Genomic DNA, 16,791 nt, shown 5'->3' with positions numbered 1-16,791 from the left:
CCAAGACGCAAGCTGACACCTCCCGTCACCATTATCAACACCCCCTCTCCAGCCACCAATTGCCCCTCCCTCCAACAATCTTATCCCCAGCTCCAGTTTTCACAGCATCAAGAGAACCCAAACATCTTAAGAGTCATCTATATCTAACCAGAAAAAGGCTGGCACAGCCAAACCCTAGTAAACTAAACAAACAAATAAATAAATGCATCTGCCCAGAACAAGCCGCTCTCAGCTTCAAAAGGCAAATGCTACAAGGCAGAGACAGGTGACAAACAACAGCTGGAGCAGAACAAACCCTGTGTCTCAAGTAAACCTGTCACAGACAGTAACTTCAGATTTTTTTTTTTAAAGTGTGTTGGTTTTGTCCTAATGAAAACTACTCAAGAAAATTGGCTGAAATGAAAGGGGGAAGGCAGAGGAGGCGAGATCTCCACAGACATCCAAACTTACCACATTGTCGCATGTCCACAGGCCTCAGGGTGAAGACTGTTCTCCCTCTGGGAAAACCCAAGTTCTGAAGCATGAAACTCCAACTGTAACACAGCTTTGCCTCCTGGCATGTCTCCCTCCACAATCACACCACAGCTCCAAGGCCACACCTGGCACCTGGCTGAGGCCTTCTCTCTTTATCAGGCACCAGTGACAGCTCCTGCTCCAACAGCACAGCCACTTCACAGCCCTCCAGGCAAAGAGCCCAGAGGTCTGGCCCTAAGTCCCAGGGGAGGGCAGCTCTCAAGAAAGCAGGCGTGAAGACCTAGCTGGGCCGGATGAACAGGTTCACGAGAAATGTGAAGAAGGGAGGCTCCTAGTCTTCCACCAGACGGACAGCAGCCGAGTCAAACGTGAGGCAAGGAAACTTCACAAAGAAGAGTTGGTGGGGCACCATGAGGGAAAGGTCCCAGGACGCCAAGAGAACAATTCCAACAGAGAGGAGAGGAAAGGAGAGGAGAGGAGAGGGGAGGGGAGGGGAGGGGAGGAGAGGAGGAGAGAGAGAGAGGAGAGGAGAGGAGAGGAGAGGAGAGGAGAGGAGAGGAGAGGAGAGGAGAGGAGAGGAGAGGAGAGGAGAGAGGGGGAAGTCCTGCCCACCAGTTGGTTGAAATGGAAGAGCAAAAAGCTAGACTGGGCACACACACCCTGAAGCCAGAGAGGTACCTGCCTCCACTCCCAGAGGGGATGGGTACAAAACTATGTCAGGCTTCATACAGTCCTATTCAATGGTCTACTTCAGGCTAAACCAGTGACACCTGTCACCATGCCATAGGCATACCTGCAGAAACTGATGTCTGACTCAGAAATGCCACCTAACCAGCTAACTCCATTTCCTGGGTTTCCAAAGCAGAGCTCAAGCCCTTCCTCAGAGGAGGCATGGGGCTGGGCCTGGCTACCATGTCCTCCTCCTCAGTCCAGGCGTAGGCAGTCAAGAGAAACTTCAGTCTAGTGGCCTCTCACTTCCCCTCAAGGTGCCAATCTGCAACCATGACAATGAATGCGGCAAGCCACCAGAACTATCATCAGGATGGTGACATAAGGAGCTCCTGCCCGCTCCTGATGTCTACCTCTTCACCCCCTGGAGAAGCCGTGAGGTGGTCAAGGTAGTGAAAGGTAAGGAGTTTAAGTCCAGGAACCTGAAGAGGCCAGAATGCACTAGCCATAGGTCCCTAAGGAGTCATGTGTCTGTCTATCCTTTACCTTGCTGACAGGGTAGCCACCTGCCATGTGTACAGGCTTTGTGATTCTCTAAATGTTTCTGTCTTGACCTCCTGACAGGACACAGCTATTCCCCTGGGAGGGGGCTCTGGGAGAGGCCAGGGTATGGTGCAGGAAGAGGGGTTCCCCCATGGCTGTGCAGAGGCTGATGCCCACAAGGGCTGGGCTGCCTCAATCAGAAGCCCCCTTTTCCTCTCAGAACCCATAATTCTCTGCTCTTTGGACCCCAGTGTCCCTAAGGGCCATTGGCCCATAATATTATGTATCACCTCATTTTTCTGGGTACAGAGCCTGCCACAGTTGATAAGAAAACTCTGTTGAATAAACTTTTCTAGGGGAGACATAAACAAATGTCTGCCCACGCCCCCCCCCCCCAGATACGGCACCAAAGACAGACCAAAGTACTATTCCACTAATGTCCAACTTGATGAACCAATGAGTTGATTGCCTCACTTACAGAACATGGGTGACCCCAAAACAGTCAAACACTGGAAAATCTTAGCTCAGCATGAATGGTGACTTCCCCACTGCTGCATAGGTGGAATCCTCCTAGAGTTACTACATACTATACAATATACTATAGCTCCTTCCCAAACCAAGAGGCCACCTGTAATTAGGGCAAAATAATACGCAGCACTGGCTGGGAAGCACAGGGGTGGCTGGAATCTCAGACTAGGGTCCAATGGCTCTCCTTCTATAAGGGAATGCCAACAGTAAATAGGCCCTAACTCAGGGGCCTCTTGCAAGTGATCTCAGCTGCCATCTGAAGATGATGGCTGTCACATCGACAGGATAATGTTCTACATGATGGGCCATGCAGGTCCACGGGGGGGGGGGGGGGGGGGGGGGAGGGTGTTCCCATCTCATGTGCCATTAAAGAAAGCCAGAGTGGAAAGAGATATTTGCTTTGGAAAGCAACTAGGCTAAAAAACCTTCTCTACTGGCTGATACTGCATGCCTGAATCACCTCTGGACTGCTCCAGGTGCTGAGAGCAGAGTGAGGTTCTCCCATGAGTCGGTGCTACTCCGATATAGGGGACATTTCTGGGCCTGGTGCTGGGTGGAGGGTATAGAATCCTGCATCTCCCACTCCTCTGCTCCATGGCTGTGTGACCCATAGCAGACGGGCGCAGGAAAAACAGAGTTGAGGGTTTGATAGACACCAAAAGGTTGTAGTTGCTTAGTGTGTACACATATCAGCAGAAGGCCACAGGATGGCAAAGTAGGGAGTCTGGGAGCCTGCCTATCCCTCCCAGCCTGATTCTTATGCCACTGCATTGGGGGTGGGGGTCCAACTTTTCCCAGGAGATGCTGCTTCAGCCCCAGGCCCCCTGTCCCAGCAGGGCTGATTGCCCTGTGTCTTACTTTATTGTGTCTCCTGAAACACCTTGCCCTGCCTACAGCTGCCCACAAAGTCTCTCCTGACCCAGAGAATACCTCTTCCTCTGCCTGAAGCCCCAAGAGACCTGGAAGCCTCCCTCTGACCCCTCACCTGTCCATTTATGCCTCAAGCCATCCACCCAAGCATGCCTATACATGCCTGGTTCCTCCACCTGCATGCTTCTACACCTGTCCTGGCCTAAGAGGTTCTTCTCCTTCCCCCACCCAACCAGCCCTGTCTGATGAGACCATGTTAGCCTCTCTCCAGCAGGAAGGACCACGGAGTGGGGCCAGCCAGGTGGGAGGAGAGATGACCAGGCAGAGACACTAGGCTCTCCAGACAAGCTGTGGTATGTACTGTGCATATGGAGGCCAGAGTTTGACTCTAGGTGTCTTCTTTGATTGCTCAATTGGACCCACAGCTCACTGATTTGGCTAGTCTACCCACCCAGCTTGCTCAAGGTCCTGTCTCTGCCTCCTGCACGCTGGAATTACAGAGGGCTTCATTCCCTCTCAAATTTATGTGGGTGCCGGGGGTCCGAACTCCATCTTCACATGTGTACAGCAAGCATCTTACCCATCTCCCTAGGCCCAAATCTCTTTCTTAAAGACCTGCCCTATCACTCTAGGCAACTCTAGGTGGATTCACCTACAACTACCCTGTGGGCATTCCTCAGACGACAGGAAGGGAGTTGCCACTTGCCCTCACATGGGGTAGACCCCACAAGTATGAGGCAATTGAAAAACAGCAGAAAGAGCACACATCCCCTTTCCTTATGTATTGCCTCACTTTCAAAGCCCTGTGGAGACTGGAGACTGCCTGCTGTGAGAGCATTCCAGGAAGGCAGAGGTTCTCACTCAAGATCTGGGAACAAAGGACACACTGGTGAGGATCCAATGAGAAACCTTGGATCCCTGAAGTGGAAGTTTCTAACAGTACCGTTAGATTTTCTTTCTGTCACTGGCAAAGAGAAAGCTCCAACAAATCGAACAGAGGTAACAAGCCTCCATGTTTCTAAAGCAACTCCATTATTCTCGGGCATCTGGGAGCCCAGGAGATAAAATCAATTCCTTTCACACTGTTATTCAAACACTTTCCTCTTTTGAAAACACATGCAGAGATAGCTCTAATTTAGGTTATGTTGGTGAACCAAAATAATGGCCGAGCGGGGATTTCTATATTCTAATTACACGGAATTTAGGACAAAATATTCGTGTAAGTGATTCTGAGATACTTGATAAATAGGTCATAATGAGTTCATTTGGCTGTTAAAATCCATCACAATCAACACGGCACAACTAACTCCCATATCAGGAAGAGATGGCAATGAAGCAGGAAACCAGTAACCTCTCTTCCAGGCTGGCACAGCCTGGAAGTGAAAACCAATTACAGCATCAGAGTAAACTACTGGACCCCGAGTCTCTTCTGGTGGGAGGCATGCCTTGACAGGTGTGGGGAGTGAGGCTCTCTACCCCCACACCAGGCCTATGCAGTCAGCCAATCCCTCTATGAATGAGCAAGGTCCCAGTGTAGTCACTGAGTATTCTGAGTCAGTACAGCAACGCCCTGGACTATTTTCAGTCCTACCATTAAACATTCAATTATAAAAGAAAAAAAAAATACACCCTCGCCTACCTTAAGGGAACAATACTTATTTGTCAATTAAGTAAGCGGTTGGGGATGGGGTTTGACAGGGGAAGTTGGCCTCCATCCCCTGGCAACAGGATCCTACAGAGACTAAACCATACCTGTTGCACAGCCAGGACAAGCCCTGATGGCCTGCTGAGCCAGGCCCCAGGGACACGATTTGTACTCAGGCAACTGGCACCAAAGGGCTCTCCTCAGATATTACAGTGTCCTCAATGTCTGTCCCAGTGCCTCAGCCAACCTGCTGGGAACAGAGGGGAGAAGGCACCTGCCTGTGTAGTGCCTCCTGCAGTGGGAAGAAGGGGTGACAAACTGGCCAGTCCTCAGGTTGGGGCTAGCCCTGATAGCCCATCAATGTCCCCTGACATCTCTGGTTGTGCCTAGTTCATGGTGAGGGGTAGGGATGGCCTTTCCGAGGGACACAACTCACAAAGGTCAGAATGTACTGGGAAGTTCAGTGAATCCAGGTTTAAATCAGTTAAGTCCTTCTACCTCATGTCAATGGTGCCATCTGGAACTGGTGGCTGAGCATCTCCCAGAATCCCTCCTCTCCCCCCAGGTAAGATCTATGATAGCCTGGGTCTATACCAGTCTCTGGTTCAACCACTAAGGTCAGCAAGGGGGGACAAACACTGGCCTGGGAGCTACCAACCTCACAATTTTCTGGCTGTCTGGCCTTGGGGAAGAAACCTGACCTCTTTAAACCAGTCCTATAGTATGGAATCCATGAGATGGTAGCATCTCCTACAAGCAAACATACCATACCACAAGTGACAAGTGGTAGGAGGGTCTTAGGAAGGAATGGGAGATTATGTGACAGTCTGACTGCTATGTAGACACTGTCTGCTAAGAGGTTCCCTAGGGGAGGAGAGTGGAAAGAGGTTCAGGCAGATACAAGGGGACATTCAGGGCTCCACATAGTGGGTGGGTGGGTGGAGTCACCCAGAAGTCTGAGTAGAGGGATCTTTGAAAGACTTGAGAGTTACTCCTCAAGGCCCATGCTCAAGAATAAGAGTGAAGACAGGACGACCTTTGGAAATACATAAACTGGGTGGGTGACAGGATGATAAGAGCATGGGTCCTGACAAAAGATAAAGTGGGACTTCTCTGATACCCACTTCCTCATCTGCAATGTGGAGGCCACATGACACCTTTTGGGGTCACTGCTGGGAGATGGCAGTCTCCTCCATGCACCCTCTGGCCCCTTGCAAGAGTTACTATAACAGAACCACCCACTCACTCTGTTTGGGGCAGTTTTAGACATCCTTCCCTGGGTCTAATCAACCCAGCCCCCATGCTGTCATCTGCCCTTGGCTACCTGGGGCAGAGATTCCACTATCCAGGGCTCCCCAACACCCAGAGCTCCCAAACAACAAGGCTCCCCAACACCCAGGGCTCCCTAACACCTAGGGCTCCCCAGCAACCAGGACTCTTCTCTTGCAGAGGTTCCATGGCTCGGGTAGCTGCGAAGAAGACCCCTTATTCTGGAAAGACTCCCCCTACAGCACTGTTACAGGCACCTTGCTCTACCCACCAGCCACCCTGAATGGCTATGGACCACCAGACTGCAGACCCAGGCTTTACTGGGTCTCACAGCTGACACTGCTTGGGAGGGCACTTTCCACATAATATCTCAGGGCCTACAAGCACTCTGTGGTCACTAACCTCACTCTGAACGAAAAATGAGAGACACTCAGAGAGGCTCAGCCACTTGCTCCAGGCCCCACCATTATGGCATGACTTAGGACAGAGGACTTTGGCATCAGTCAGTCAGGGCCATCAGTTGCTACCCAGACTCATCCAATCCAATACTTTCTCCACACCTTGTAGGACCACCAAGGCCTAGCCCACATGACAGGGATGTAGAGCTTGGGGAAATGTCACTATGGTTACCCCAGGGTAGAGAAGGGAGAGGTCCAGGGTTGGAGTGCCTGGGGGCAGGCTAGGCAGCAGGCTGGAGGAATAATGGCAGCTTAGAGCTTTGAGGACCTCAACCCCCAGGTCCATCTGTAGATGGTCAGTCCTGAAGTGCAGAGCTGGCTATGTGGCTGCAGGAGGTCAGCTGGGGCTTTTAAAAGCCCAGAAAGTAATTGGCTAGGGCTCATCTCCCCTTTCCCTGCCTATCAGCATCCCACCCCACCCCACATACATCAATATGCACAGAGCACCCAGTCAAGGCTATGTTGGAAGTCAGCCAGCCTTCCCCTCATCCTCACAGCTTTCCTGGTCTCAAGGGGCCTTCCTCTCAGGGAGCTGGCCTTTGGGCCTCCCTATCCCTGATATGTAACAGCAAATGAGGCACCTGTCACCTGTTGGCACTCACTGTCCTATGCAGATTTTGAACTAGCAGACCTGGATCACAGGGCCTGCCCCTCCCAGGGAATCCCATCTGGTCCTCAGGGCCACCATCCACTCTGCAAGTTATAATTCTTTTGTTTTTGTGTTTCTTTGTTTTTGGTTTTTGGTTTTGAGACAGGGGATCTCTGTGTATCTCTGGCTGTCCTGGAAATCACTCTATAGACCCAGGCTGGCCTCAAACTCACAAAGATCCACCTGCCTCTGCTTCCCTGAGTGCTGGGATTAAAGGCGTGTGCCACCATTGCCCGGCTGAGTCACATTTCTTGATGTCCAGCTCAAAAATCAATGCTCAGATGGCCCGGACCAAGTCCAACACAGCCTGACCCCCTGAACCCAATGGACTAGATACCACCCACTTCAGTCCCTTCTCTGCCCTTGGTGCCCCTCCTGACCAGGCCCTTGTTCTTGCCATTTGCCTCCAATCCAGTGAGGGGAGTGGGGCTCCCAGCAGGGTGGGGTGGGGAGGGGTGTAGGAGGCCATCCAGGCCATCCTCCTGGGGCTCCACCCTGGTGCTGCGGGCGGCTGACTCATGCTTCATTTCCTCTCTACAAAGACAACTATGTGTGTGGTAAAGTCGCACGTGGGCCGCTACGTTCCCACTGTTGGGCAGTGGACCTAAATGCCAACAGCAGACACTAACATGTCATTCCTCTGAATTCTACCTCCAGCACCTGTGAGTCTCTCCCTTCCACTCTTCTCTCTTCCTCTCACCTTCCACACCCTCCCCCCCTTCTCAACTGTATTTAAACCTTGTGACGGAAATGCCTTCTGAAGTGATTCATACACCCCTGCACTCTTTAGCAAGCTGTTGAACAAAATGTCACCTTCCTTCTTGATCCAGGATCTAGGAAGCATGCCTGTTTCACGTTCTTGGAAGCCACACCACCTCTGACCTCCATCCCCCCCCATCCCAGCCCCCCCCCACTCATCCCTGGCCACCTCTCCAACCGAATTGCCTTGGAGATGACACATGATCCCTCCCTTCTTCCACCAGACCCCCGACCATTCCCTATGGATAAAATGGGTGAGGAAGGGGTAAGCTACAGAAACCAGCCACTAAAGCTAAAAGGGAACACCCAAAAGGCATATTGTGAGGCTCTCCAGGGCACAGACAGCATAGCTTTCTCCTATGCTGAGGGGTGTCACTCTGGACAGCTGGGCTTCCAGCCAGCCTCCCAACCATGCCCACACACACTCAAACCTCAGGTTCCACTTCTCAGACTTGAGAAATGACTCATATACCTCCCTCTATGCCTAGCAGTGGCTAGGGACAAAAAAAAAAAATCATCTCCTCTGGCTCAGGGTCCCTTTCCCAGGTCCCAGGCTCATGAAAACCCAGAAGGGTCCTGTACTTGACTAAAAACTTCTCTGGGCATGAACTGATCTATCCTGTTTGAAGTCTATGGAAAACAAAAGAATGGGCACAGAGCAAGCCAAGAAACCCCTACCAGAACATGGCTTTGCAGCCATTCCTTGGCCATCTAGCAGGTCCCTTCTGAAAATAGAATGGGTTTTGTGACACTGAAGTTTAGTGGGTATTTTTATTTATTTACTTTTAGTCTGTACTGAGTATTGACCTGCAGAGCCTCATATATGCTAGGTGATTGCCATACCACTGAGCTACATTTGCGGCTCTTTTAATTTTGTTTTGGGACAGGGTCTCCCTGTGTAGCCTGACTTTGAACTCACTGTCCCCTTTGCCTCAGTTACCTTTTTTTTAAAAAAAACAAAAACAAAAAACTTGGTTTCTTTTTTCTTTAAAGATTTATCTATTTTATTTTATGTGTGTAAGTGTTTTGCCTGCATGCATGTGTGTGCACTACATGCATGCCTGGTACCCACAGAGGTCAAAAGCGGGCATCAGATCCACTGGAACTAGAGTGACAGACAGTTGTGAGCTGCCATGTGGGTGCTGGGAACTGAACCCTGGTCCTCTGCTAGAACAGCAAGCGCTCTTAACCACTGAGTCCTCTCTCCACCCTGAGCTTCAGAGTTTGGTTTGGTTTGGTTTGGTTTGGTTTGGTTTTTTGAGACAGGGTTTCTCTATAGCTTTGGAGGCTGTCTTGGAACTCACTCTGTAGACCAGGCTGGCCTCAAACTCACAGAGATCCTCCTGTCTCTGCCCATCGACTGTTGGGATTAAAGGTGTGTGTCACCACTACCCGGCAAAGCTAGGATCTTTTGAGCCAGGGCTTCTTAAAGTGAAACTAGAAACTCTCCCCCTATATCAGTATTCAACAGTGTGAGAAAAAAATAATCCTTCTAAGATCCAAAAAAACCAAAAAAACAAACAAACAAAAAAAAACAAAAAGCCAGACATCAACATGTATGGACAACAGTGCGCATGCCCTCCCTACAAGTGTAGACAGTACAGATCACACCCGCCATCCCTCTATCACCTCCATGCCCCTAAGGGATTAGGGTAGCATCTATCCCTGGACACACAAGGCTCAGTCTATATCACATATAAAATAGAATCCCAACCACTGAACCTAATCATTGAGTCTAGTCCAGAGTCTTTTGAGTATCCTGTCTCACTTCAGTTCAGGGGGACAGCAATATGGAATAGAGGTGCTGTCCAGGCATCTCCTGTCTGCTCCAGTGGCTGCTTTCTTCTGAAATATCAACATCCTGAGGCCCTGCCCTCAGTCCCCTCCTTGGGCTTGGGACCTGTCTACCCATACCTATTCATCCATTTAGGCTGCACCCAGCTCATTTCCAACCTACACAATGCCCAACTAAATAGCTCTGTGTGCGCACACCCCCTACCCTGCCACAGGCACCAGCTGCTGATGACCTGAACAGTGACTACCATCAACCTCACTATAAAGAAATGGGATGGAGCAAAGTCCAAGTCAGCAGAGAGTGCCCACTTTGTTCCCTTTTTCTACCATGAGTGGCAACAGCATGCGGGGCACTTCCAAGAATGGCAAGTAGGTGTACCTTCTACACTCAGAACCATTCAAAGACTCCTCCCTGCCCAAGTGGCAAGTTCAGAGGCAGAGAGAACACAGACCCAGCCAGGATTAAAGTAGTAGATCTCTGAGCTCCCAAACAGCCAGCCAAAAGCCTTCCTCCTCCCTGCCTGAGGAGGAGATTACGGAGATTTCTTCAAAACTGGGGCCCCACTCTCATGGTTCAAAGGGATGTCCCAGTCTGTGCCCATCCCACAGCCAGGCTGTTGAGAACAGCAGGGAAGTTCCCCCATCCACAGTGCCTCCTTGTCTCTCCCTCCTGTAACAGGACCAGACACAGAATCATCTCTGGGGAGGTGGCTGCCCCTCCCTAGGCTCTGCAGGTCCAAAGTGCATACCCACTGCATGGGCTGGGAAGGCTCTGGGTTGGGAAACTCTCCCTGAGTACTGCAATATAACAGCTCTGATTCCACCTTGTGATTACTGATGTTGAAGGATTAAGCACATGAGTGGCTAAGGGAGAAAGAGGCTAGCTCCATGCTACTGCAATGGAATGGTATTGATCTACAAGGAGAAGAGACCAGATCCATCCATGGGCTGACCAGACTGGAGCTGGTCATCTGTGAACACAGACAGTCCTCTTGTTATTGATGCACATGGCCATGCATGGATGTGTTTATGGACAGATGCAGGTGTACAGGGGTCAGAGTTCACAGATGCACTTTCTGTCCTCCCATTTGAAGGGGCCCAGAAGCAACCAAACCCAGTAGCAATCAGCACCCCCTAGATCCGGGTTTCTGATACTGATCCTCAGGGAAGGAACCTGGGCTCCCAATAGAATGGGCAGACTCTAGGGCTCACCTTGGAGCAGCCTGTGAACCAAACAGCAGTGAAGTGCTCAGGCCCTCTCAGGAATATGGTGTTGTGGGAACAGCAAGGAAATAAATCAAGTGGAATCCCACGGTAAGGTGTAAAATATGAACCAACACTGAACAGAATTCCAAATAATTCAAGTATTTGGCCATTATGGGGGTAGCACGGAGATCCTTTTGCTCCTCAGTTGTGGAATGCACTGTGAATTCCTTCCAAAGAGTGTGGCAGGGAGGGCCTTGACACAGAGGCCCCTTGATAAATATACCTAGGCCGGGGGGGGGGGGGGGGGGGCACCAACAGCAATGAGTCACAGTGAAAGACACAATGCAGGCACCGAGAATGCTGCTGCCCTACCCAAACCCATCTATCACCCCAGACTCATCACCACAAAAACATCTACATTTCAAGAGTGGATTCCCAAGGGATATGAAAACTCTCACATGGGACCCTGCAGCCCACCAACCTCTTCAAGGAGTCAACCAAAGTCTGAGACAGTGTCACAGTCAAGAGGAGCCTAAGGAGATATGGCAACTAGACACATGTTGCCATGTGAGATCTGGATGGGGTCCTGGGAAAAAAACAAGGACAGGAGGCAAGAATGAAGACAACCTGTCAAGCAAAGGACTTCATTAATAACCACATGGGGGGCTGATGGTGAAATTGCCACCTACCCCTAATGACCTGAGTTCCATTCCTAGGGATGGAGACTTACATGGTGGAAGGAAAGAACTGACACCCAAAAGTTGCCCTCTGAGCCGGGCAATGGTGGCACATGCCTTTAATCCCAGCACCCAGGAGGCAGAAACAGGCAGATTTCTGTGAGTTCAAAGCCAGGCTCCAAAGCCACACAGAGAAAACCTGTATTGGAAAAACAAAACAAACAACAACAAAAAGTTGCCCTCTGGCCTTTACATGAATGCTGTGGCACTTTGTACCTACAAATACAAACATAAATAAATGTGAGATACTCATCCACAAACAGTAACAAGTGAACCGTGGGGGGGGGGGGGCTGTGAGTGGAAACAGGCACAATTGCCACCACAACACATCCACAATGAACAAGCAAAGCTGACACAAAGGCGACCCACACTGTGATTACAGGTACATAAAGAATCAAGAGAAGGCAAATCCATAGATAACCTAGCATGGTGGTGGCCTCAGCTGGGGAAAGAGGCAGTGGGGCGCCTTCTCCAGCTCTCCAGTTCTTGCCTCCTTCTGGAAACATCCTCTAGATTGTGGTGATGGATGACAATATCATGAATGGTTTAGAAAGCAGCAAATTATATCTGTAAAGGGTGGATAGTGTGGTATGTGAATTACACCTCAACAAAGACATATAAAAAGAACAAACTCTCTCCTGGGCTTGTTCCCTCCCTTCAGCATCTGTCAGAGCACCTGGGCCCTCTCGGCCACACAGCCTGGCTCAACTATGGATAGACCCCAAAGCTAGGGTCCCTTTGGTATGAACTGCCAATAACCCAGAGAAGACAGAGCACAATGTCCACTCAGTGCCATGACAGCTCATTAAAGGCTGTCTGACAGAGAGACATGGCGCTAAATGGGAGTGGAGAGATCACAGCTTTCAAAAGCCCACCTTCTGCCAGGCGGTGGTGGCACACACCTTTAATCCCAGCACTTAGGGAGGCAGAGGCAGGCGGATCTCTGTGAGTTCGAGGCCAGCCTGGTCTACAGAGTGAGTTCCAGGACAGGCTCCAAAACAACACAGAGAACTCTGTCCTCGAGGAAGAGAGAGAGGAGAGAGAGGGAGGGAGGGAGGGAGGAAGAGAGAGAGAGAGAGAGAGAGAGAGAGAGAGAGAGAGAGAAAGCCCACCTTCTACATGGGAGGCAAACAGGAAAAGAGGCAAAGTCTTGTATCTTGGGGAAACCCCCGAACTTCTCTGCAATAAAGGTACCTTTATTGTGAGATGGAGCACGACCTTCAGGAGTCACAAGAAATAAACCACAGGAACTTCTCAGAAGAATGTCACAGGGCCCTGAGAGACTGCCATGCTTAGAAACACCGCATGACCCCTTGGAACTCATCACTAGAGGAGGATTACCACGGGGCCCTGGAGCTGCTGTGCCACCAGCCACCACACAAGCTCAAATCCAAGCTCTGCTACTGTCCTAAGCAGCACTTGAGCAAGCTGTGCCCCTCCCCCTCTGTGCCTCAGTTTCCTCACCTGGAGAGGTAGCAAAAGTGCTCATGGGTGAGACGATCCTTGAGAGGCACTTGGTGCAGCGAGTGGTGTGTACTCTGATTTCTCCTACTACTACTTTTTTTCTCAAATGGGCCAATACTTCCTGTCTTCCTGTATAACCACAGGGGACTTTAATCACAGGCTTAAGTGTAATCACAACCCTGGTTATAACTCAAACACCAAACAGTCTTAACAATGGCTTTTAGATGTCAAATGTTATTAGTGGTGACTTACAGCCTAAAGTCCCCTCCTAGGCATTCTGTACTGGCCACACACAGACACCCCAGGAGAAAAGAGTGTCTTCTACAATTAGGGAAACCTGGTCTGTCAGATCTCTTCTTTTGCTTTATAGGATATTTCCTCACCAGCCACAAGCTCTGGTCAGGTACAGCTGCCTGGGCCCACCCACCTGGGCTGGGCTAGGCATGGAACTCCAGGCCTCCTCCCTGCAGCCAGCCCACACCTGGCTGAGGAAGACTTGGACTTTCACCCCCTTTTCAAGCACCGTTTGTTTTGTTTTGTTTTGTTTTGTTTTTCTAGTTCTACCCAGAATGAAGGGAAAGCAGGAAGCCACCAGTGCAAAGCCAAGGAGAAAGCAACCCCAGAGCCACGATGGCACCAAAAAGCTCCCAGCTAGCTCACAGGGCTCACATACCAAACCTTCCAGAGCCTACATTTATGGTCAAACTGCCCTGGGGTGTTGAGCCTACATTTATGGTCAAACTGCCCTGGGGTGTTGAGTCTACATTTATGGTCAAACTGCCCTGGAGTTGGCTTCCCTGGAAATAGTCACCTGAGGCCAGGGAAAGGATCTACCTTTGCAAACAAGAGGCAAGTCCATCTGCTTTCACCTGTAACTCACTTACATGGCTCCCATCTTATCTCGCCAGATTCATGATTACCTGCTCTCCACCGAGGACACCTACACTAGTGGGCCACAGACACGCCTCTCACTGCTAATGGAGTTGGCCGTACCCTCAAAGTCTACTTTGCAGGGAAGAATGTAGAAACTCAGAAAAGGCAACCCAATCACACACCAGTCACAAGCACCTCCCACTAACAGGTGCTTGCCACCATAGACACTAAGACATCCCGATACATAAAGAAGGCCAAACACCAGAGTGGATAGGCCAGGGCCACTCAGGAGGAGAACCTGCCTAGTTCCCCAAAAGAGGATGGCCCCCAAAATGAGCCTCTGGCTGCAGATACATCACCCCAAAAGAGCACCCCCAATCCTGTGAAAAGGCTCAATAGATCAGGTTTTGAGAGAGAAACCCTTCCAGAGCATAGGACAACTGGATGGAGCTTCCATGTATTGTCCCCAGAGTAGGAAGGGACACCAGGTAGCACAATAGCCAACAAGGATCCCACATCAGAACACCAAGCTGTTGGTTCTCCAGACACGGATTCTGATTCTGTCCAGATGTAGCATGGCTGGAGCTGGTGTTTCTAAACATCTGTAACTTCCTGCTATACTTCCCTTGCAGAGCTATGCTGAGGCCATGCTAACACTGCCAAGAGTATCTCAGGGCCTCCAATAACACTGCTTCAATTGTGAGAGCACTCTCTATTGTGAGGCAGAAATGTTGATTCAGGAAACAAGTCTGAGCATCCTCTTTCTAGGTGGTGAAGGTGAAGCCCAGAATGAGAACAGCAGAGGCCATCGCGGCTGGCACTGGCAACTGTTCTGACTGCTGGCGCCACTCCGGGTGAGCCATGATAACAGATAACAGAGGGCGCCTGGGAGGTTTGGAGAGAAAGACCACTGGTCCTTCCCTAGGAAAGGCGCCCCTGCAAAGCTTCTCTGCCTACCTAGGTAGGAGGCAGGATAAACAGGTGCTCGGGCTGTGCAGAAACAAACCTCAACTGAGACTGTCCCCGGACGGTTTGTGGGAAATACATCCTAGCATGGATTCAGACAGATATCACTAGGACCAGTGGGGACAGTCACGCTCCCTACCATCAGCCAGGCTGGCTGAGGAAAAAGCGAGCAGATCAGGGAAATGGTGGTGCACAAGCATATGACCCTGGACATCCAACCTCCCAGTCATTAGTACCTAGCTCATACTCCCTGAGAGTTCAGTAGTCAGTATTACAGCAAAGGCAAGGGGGCGCCAACGTCCAGCAGTAGCTTGGGAATGAGGGAGAAGCAGGCATACTGACTAAGATCATTGGGGTGTCCCAGAGAGCATCTGTGGGTTGTGGTTTCACCCTAGCATGGGGCATCGATAATAAAACACCCCCACAGGGCCAGGCTGTATGTCTCCATATGGGCCTAGGAACAGGTGGGGCAGTGGCAGAATGTGAGAAGATTCCTCACAGTATCAGCAGGTCCATTAAGGCCACCTGAGAGGCAAAGGGCAGAACAACCTGGCCTGACTCCTGACCTAGAATGTGTCTGGCCAGCACGGAACCCATATCATGTCATTAATCCTCTTATCCTCTCCTTCGTCACTCACTGATGGGGAAACTGAGGCAGGGGATGCTCATTGCCTTGCCCAATGTCACAGAGCAGGTATATGAGAAAAATTAACTTTCAACTGTCCTTTATTTCAAACCCTACAGAGCCCAGATCATGACCCTCCTCCTGGGTTTGGTCCAAAAGCAAGCTCCTCTGCCTAGCTTGGCTTCAGTACACCTGGGGAGGGCTGAGACTTGGTACCTCACAACTTGAATTTTGTCCCTAATCGACACAAGGCAAGGAAGGAAGGGAACCCACCCTGAAAAAGGTCTCCCCCAAACCAAATCTCTCCTACCTCTGGAAGTGGGGAAGCTTGGAGGTGTACCAGCTTGTCTCTGGCCCTGGAAACCTGCTCCTCACCCTACCACTGGGCCACAGGTAGGGAGGGACAGGGGAACCAACAAGACTGGCCCCTCTACACCTTTCAGAGGTGCTAGTCCCGCTGTGGACAGGTGAGGTCTTAGGCTGGGGGCTGCCACACAGCACCCCACCTTAGCGGTTGTAATAAACACACAGGCCTAAGCTCCAGCCAGGTGCCAACTGTCCCCAGAATCCCACAGGCTAATGTCCAAATGAAAGGAAAAAAGCTACACAAAAAACAGGGTGTGGAAAAGGGAGCATGCGTTCACAACTTTTCCCCAGGTCATCTCTTGGTCCACACCGGTCTGGAAAGCCCTCCTCCTTTCTCGTTCACCCACCCCCACAAGAGTGGGTCAGTAGGACGACATTTACTGCACCCTCATCCTGTCCCCCGCCAGCGGCCTAGGCATGGTAACCCCTCTAATGACGCCCCCACACCGTAGTTTGGGCCCTACGTCCCATCGACGTCTACCTCTCTCCCAGCAGGACCCTGACCCGCACAGCGCCGGTGGTGCGCGCGAGGGGTGGCCGTGACGCGCGCCCCGGGGGCGTGTGTTCGGGGCGCGCCCGCGCCGGTCCCCGAAAGGAGGGTCGCCACTGTGGGCCACCGAGAGCAGCACAGCGCATAGGGTCACGGCCCGGCGGCCGGGACAGAGCGTGGCGAGCGTCGCCCAGATCTGTGTAGGAGTCCGCGCGCGCACCGCTTACCCTGCGGGGAGATCGGGGCCAACTCTCATCCACCCGCCGCCGCCGCGGTGCCCCCCTGGCCGGCCACCCGGCCCCACTGCACCTGCCGCCCTCCCGGGAGCCCAGCGGCGCCGGGGAGCGGGGAGCGGGGACTACGCGGCCCCGCGTGCCGGCCACGAGCGCGGAGGCGGCGCCGCGTC

General features: G+C 51.4%; 1 protein-coding gene across 1 annotated transcript in view; it reads right to left on the bottom strand.

The window, feature by feature from the left end:
• The window catches only part of Gramd4 (GRAM domain containing 4), a 75,610-nt gene extending 58,828 nt beyond the window's left edge, over window positions 1–16,782 (bottom strand). The window contains exon 1 of the mRNA XM_027396198.2: window positions 16,613–16,782. Coding sequence (XP_027251999.1) covers window positions 16,613–16,641 — 29 coding nt within the window. The 5' untranslated portion in view covers window positions 16,642–16,782. The remainder of the gene's footprint in view (window positions 1–16,612) is intronic.
• Between the last annotated feature and the right edge of the window lie 9 nt (window positions 16,783–16,791).

Source organism: Cricetulus griseus, chromosome 2, assembly GCF_003668045.3.
Source record: "Cricetulus griseus strain 17A/GY chromosome 2, alternate assembly CriGri-PICRH-1.0, whole genome shotgun sequence".
Classification (NCBI taxonomy): domain Eukaryota; kingdom Metazoa; phylum Chordata; class Mammalia; order Rodentia; family Cricetidae; genus Cricetulus; species Cricetulus griseus.
The sequence above is the reverse complement of the archived record's forward strand: the minus strand, read 5'-3'. Positions and strand labels throughout refer to the sequence as shown.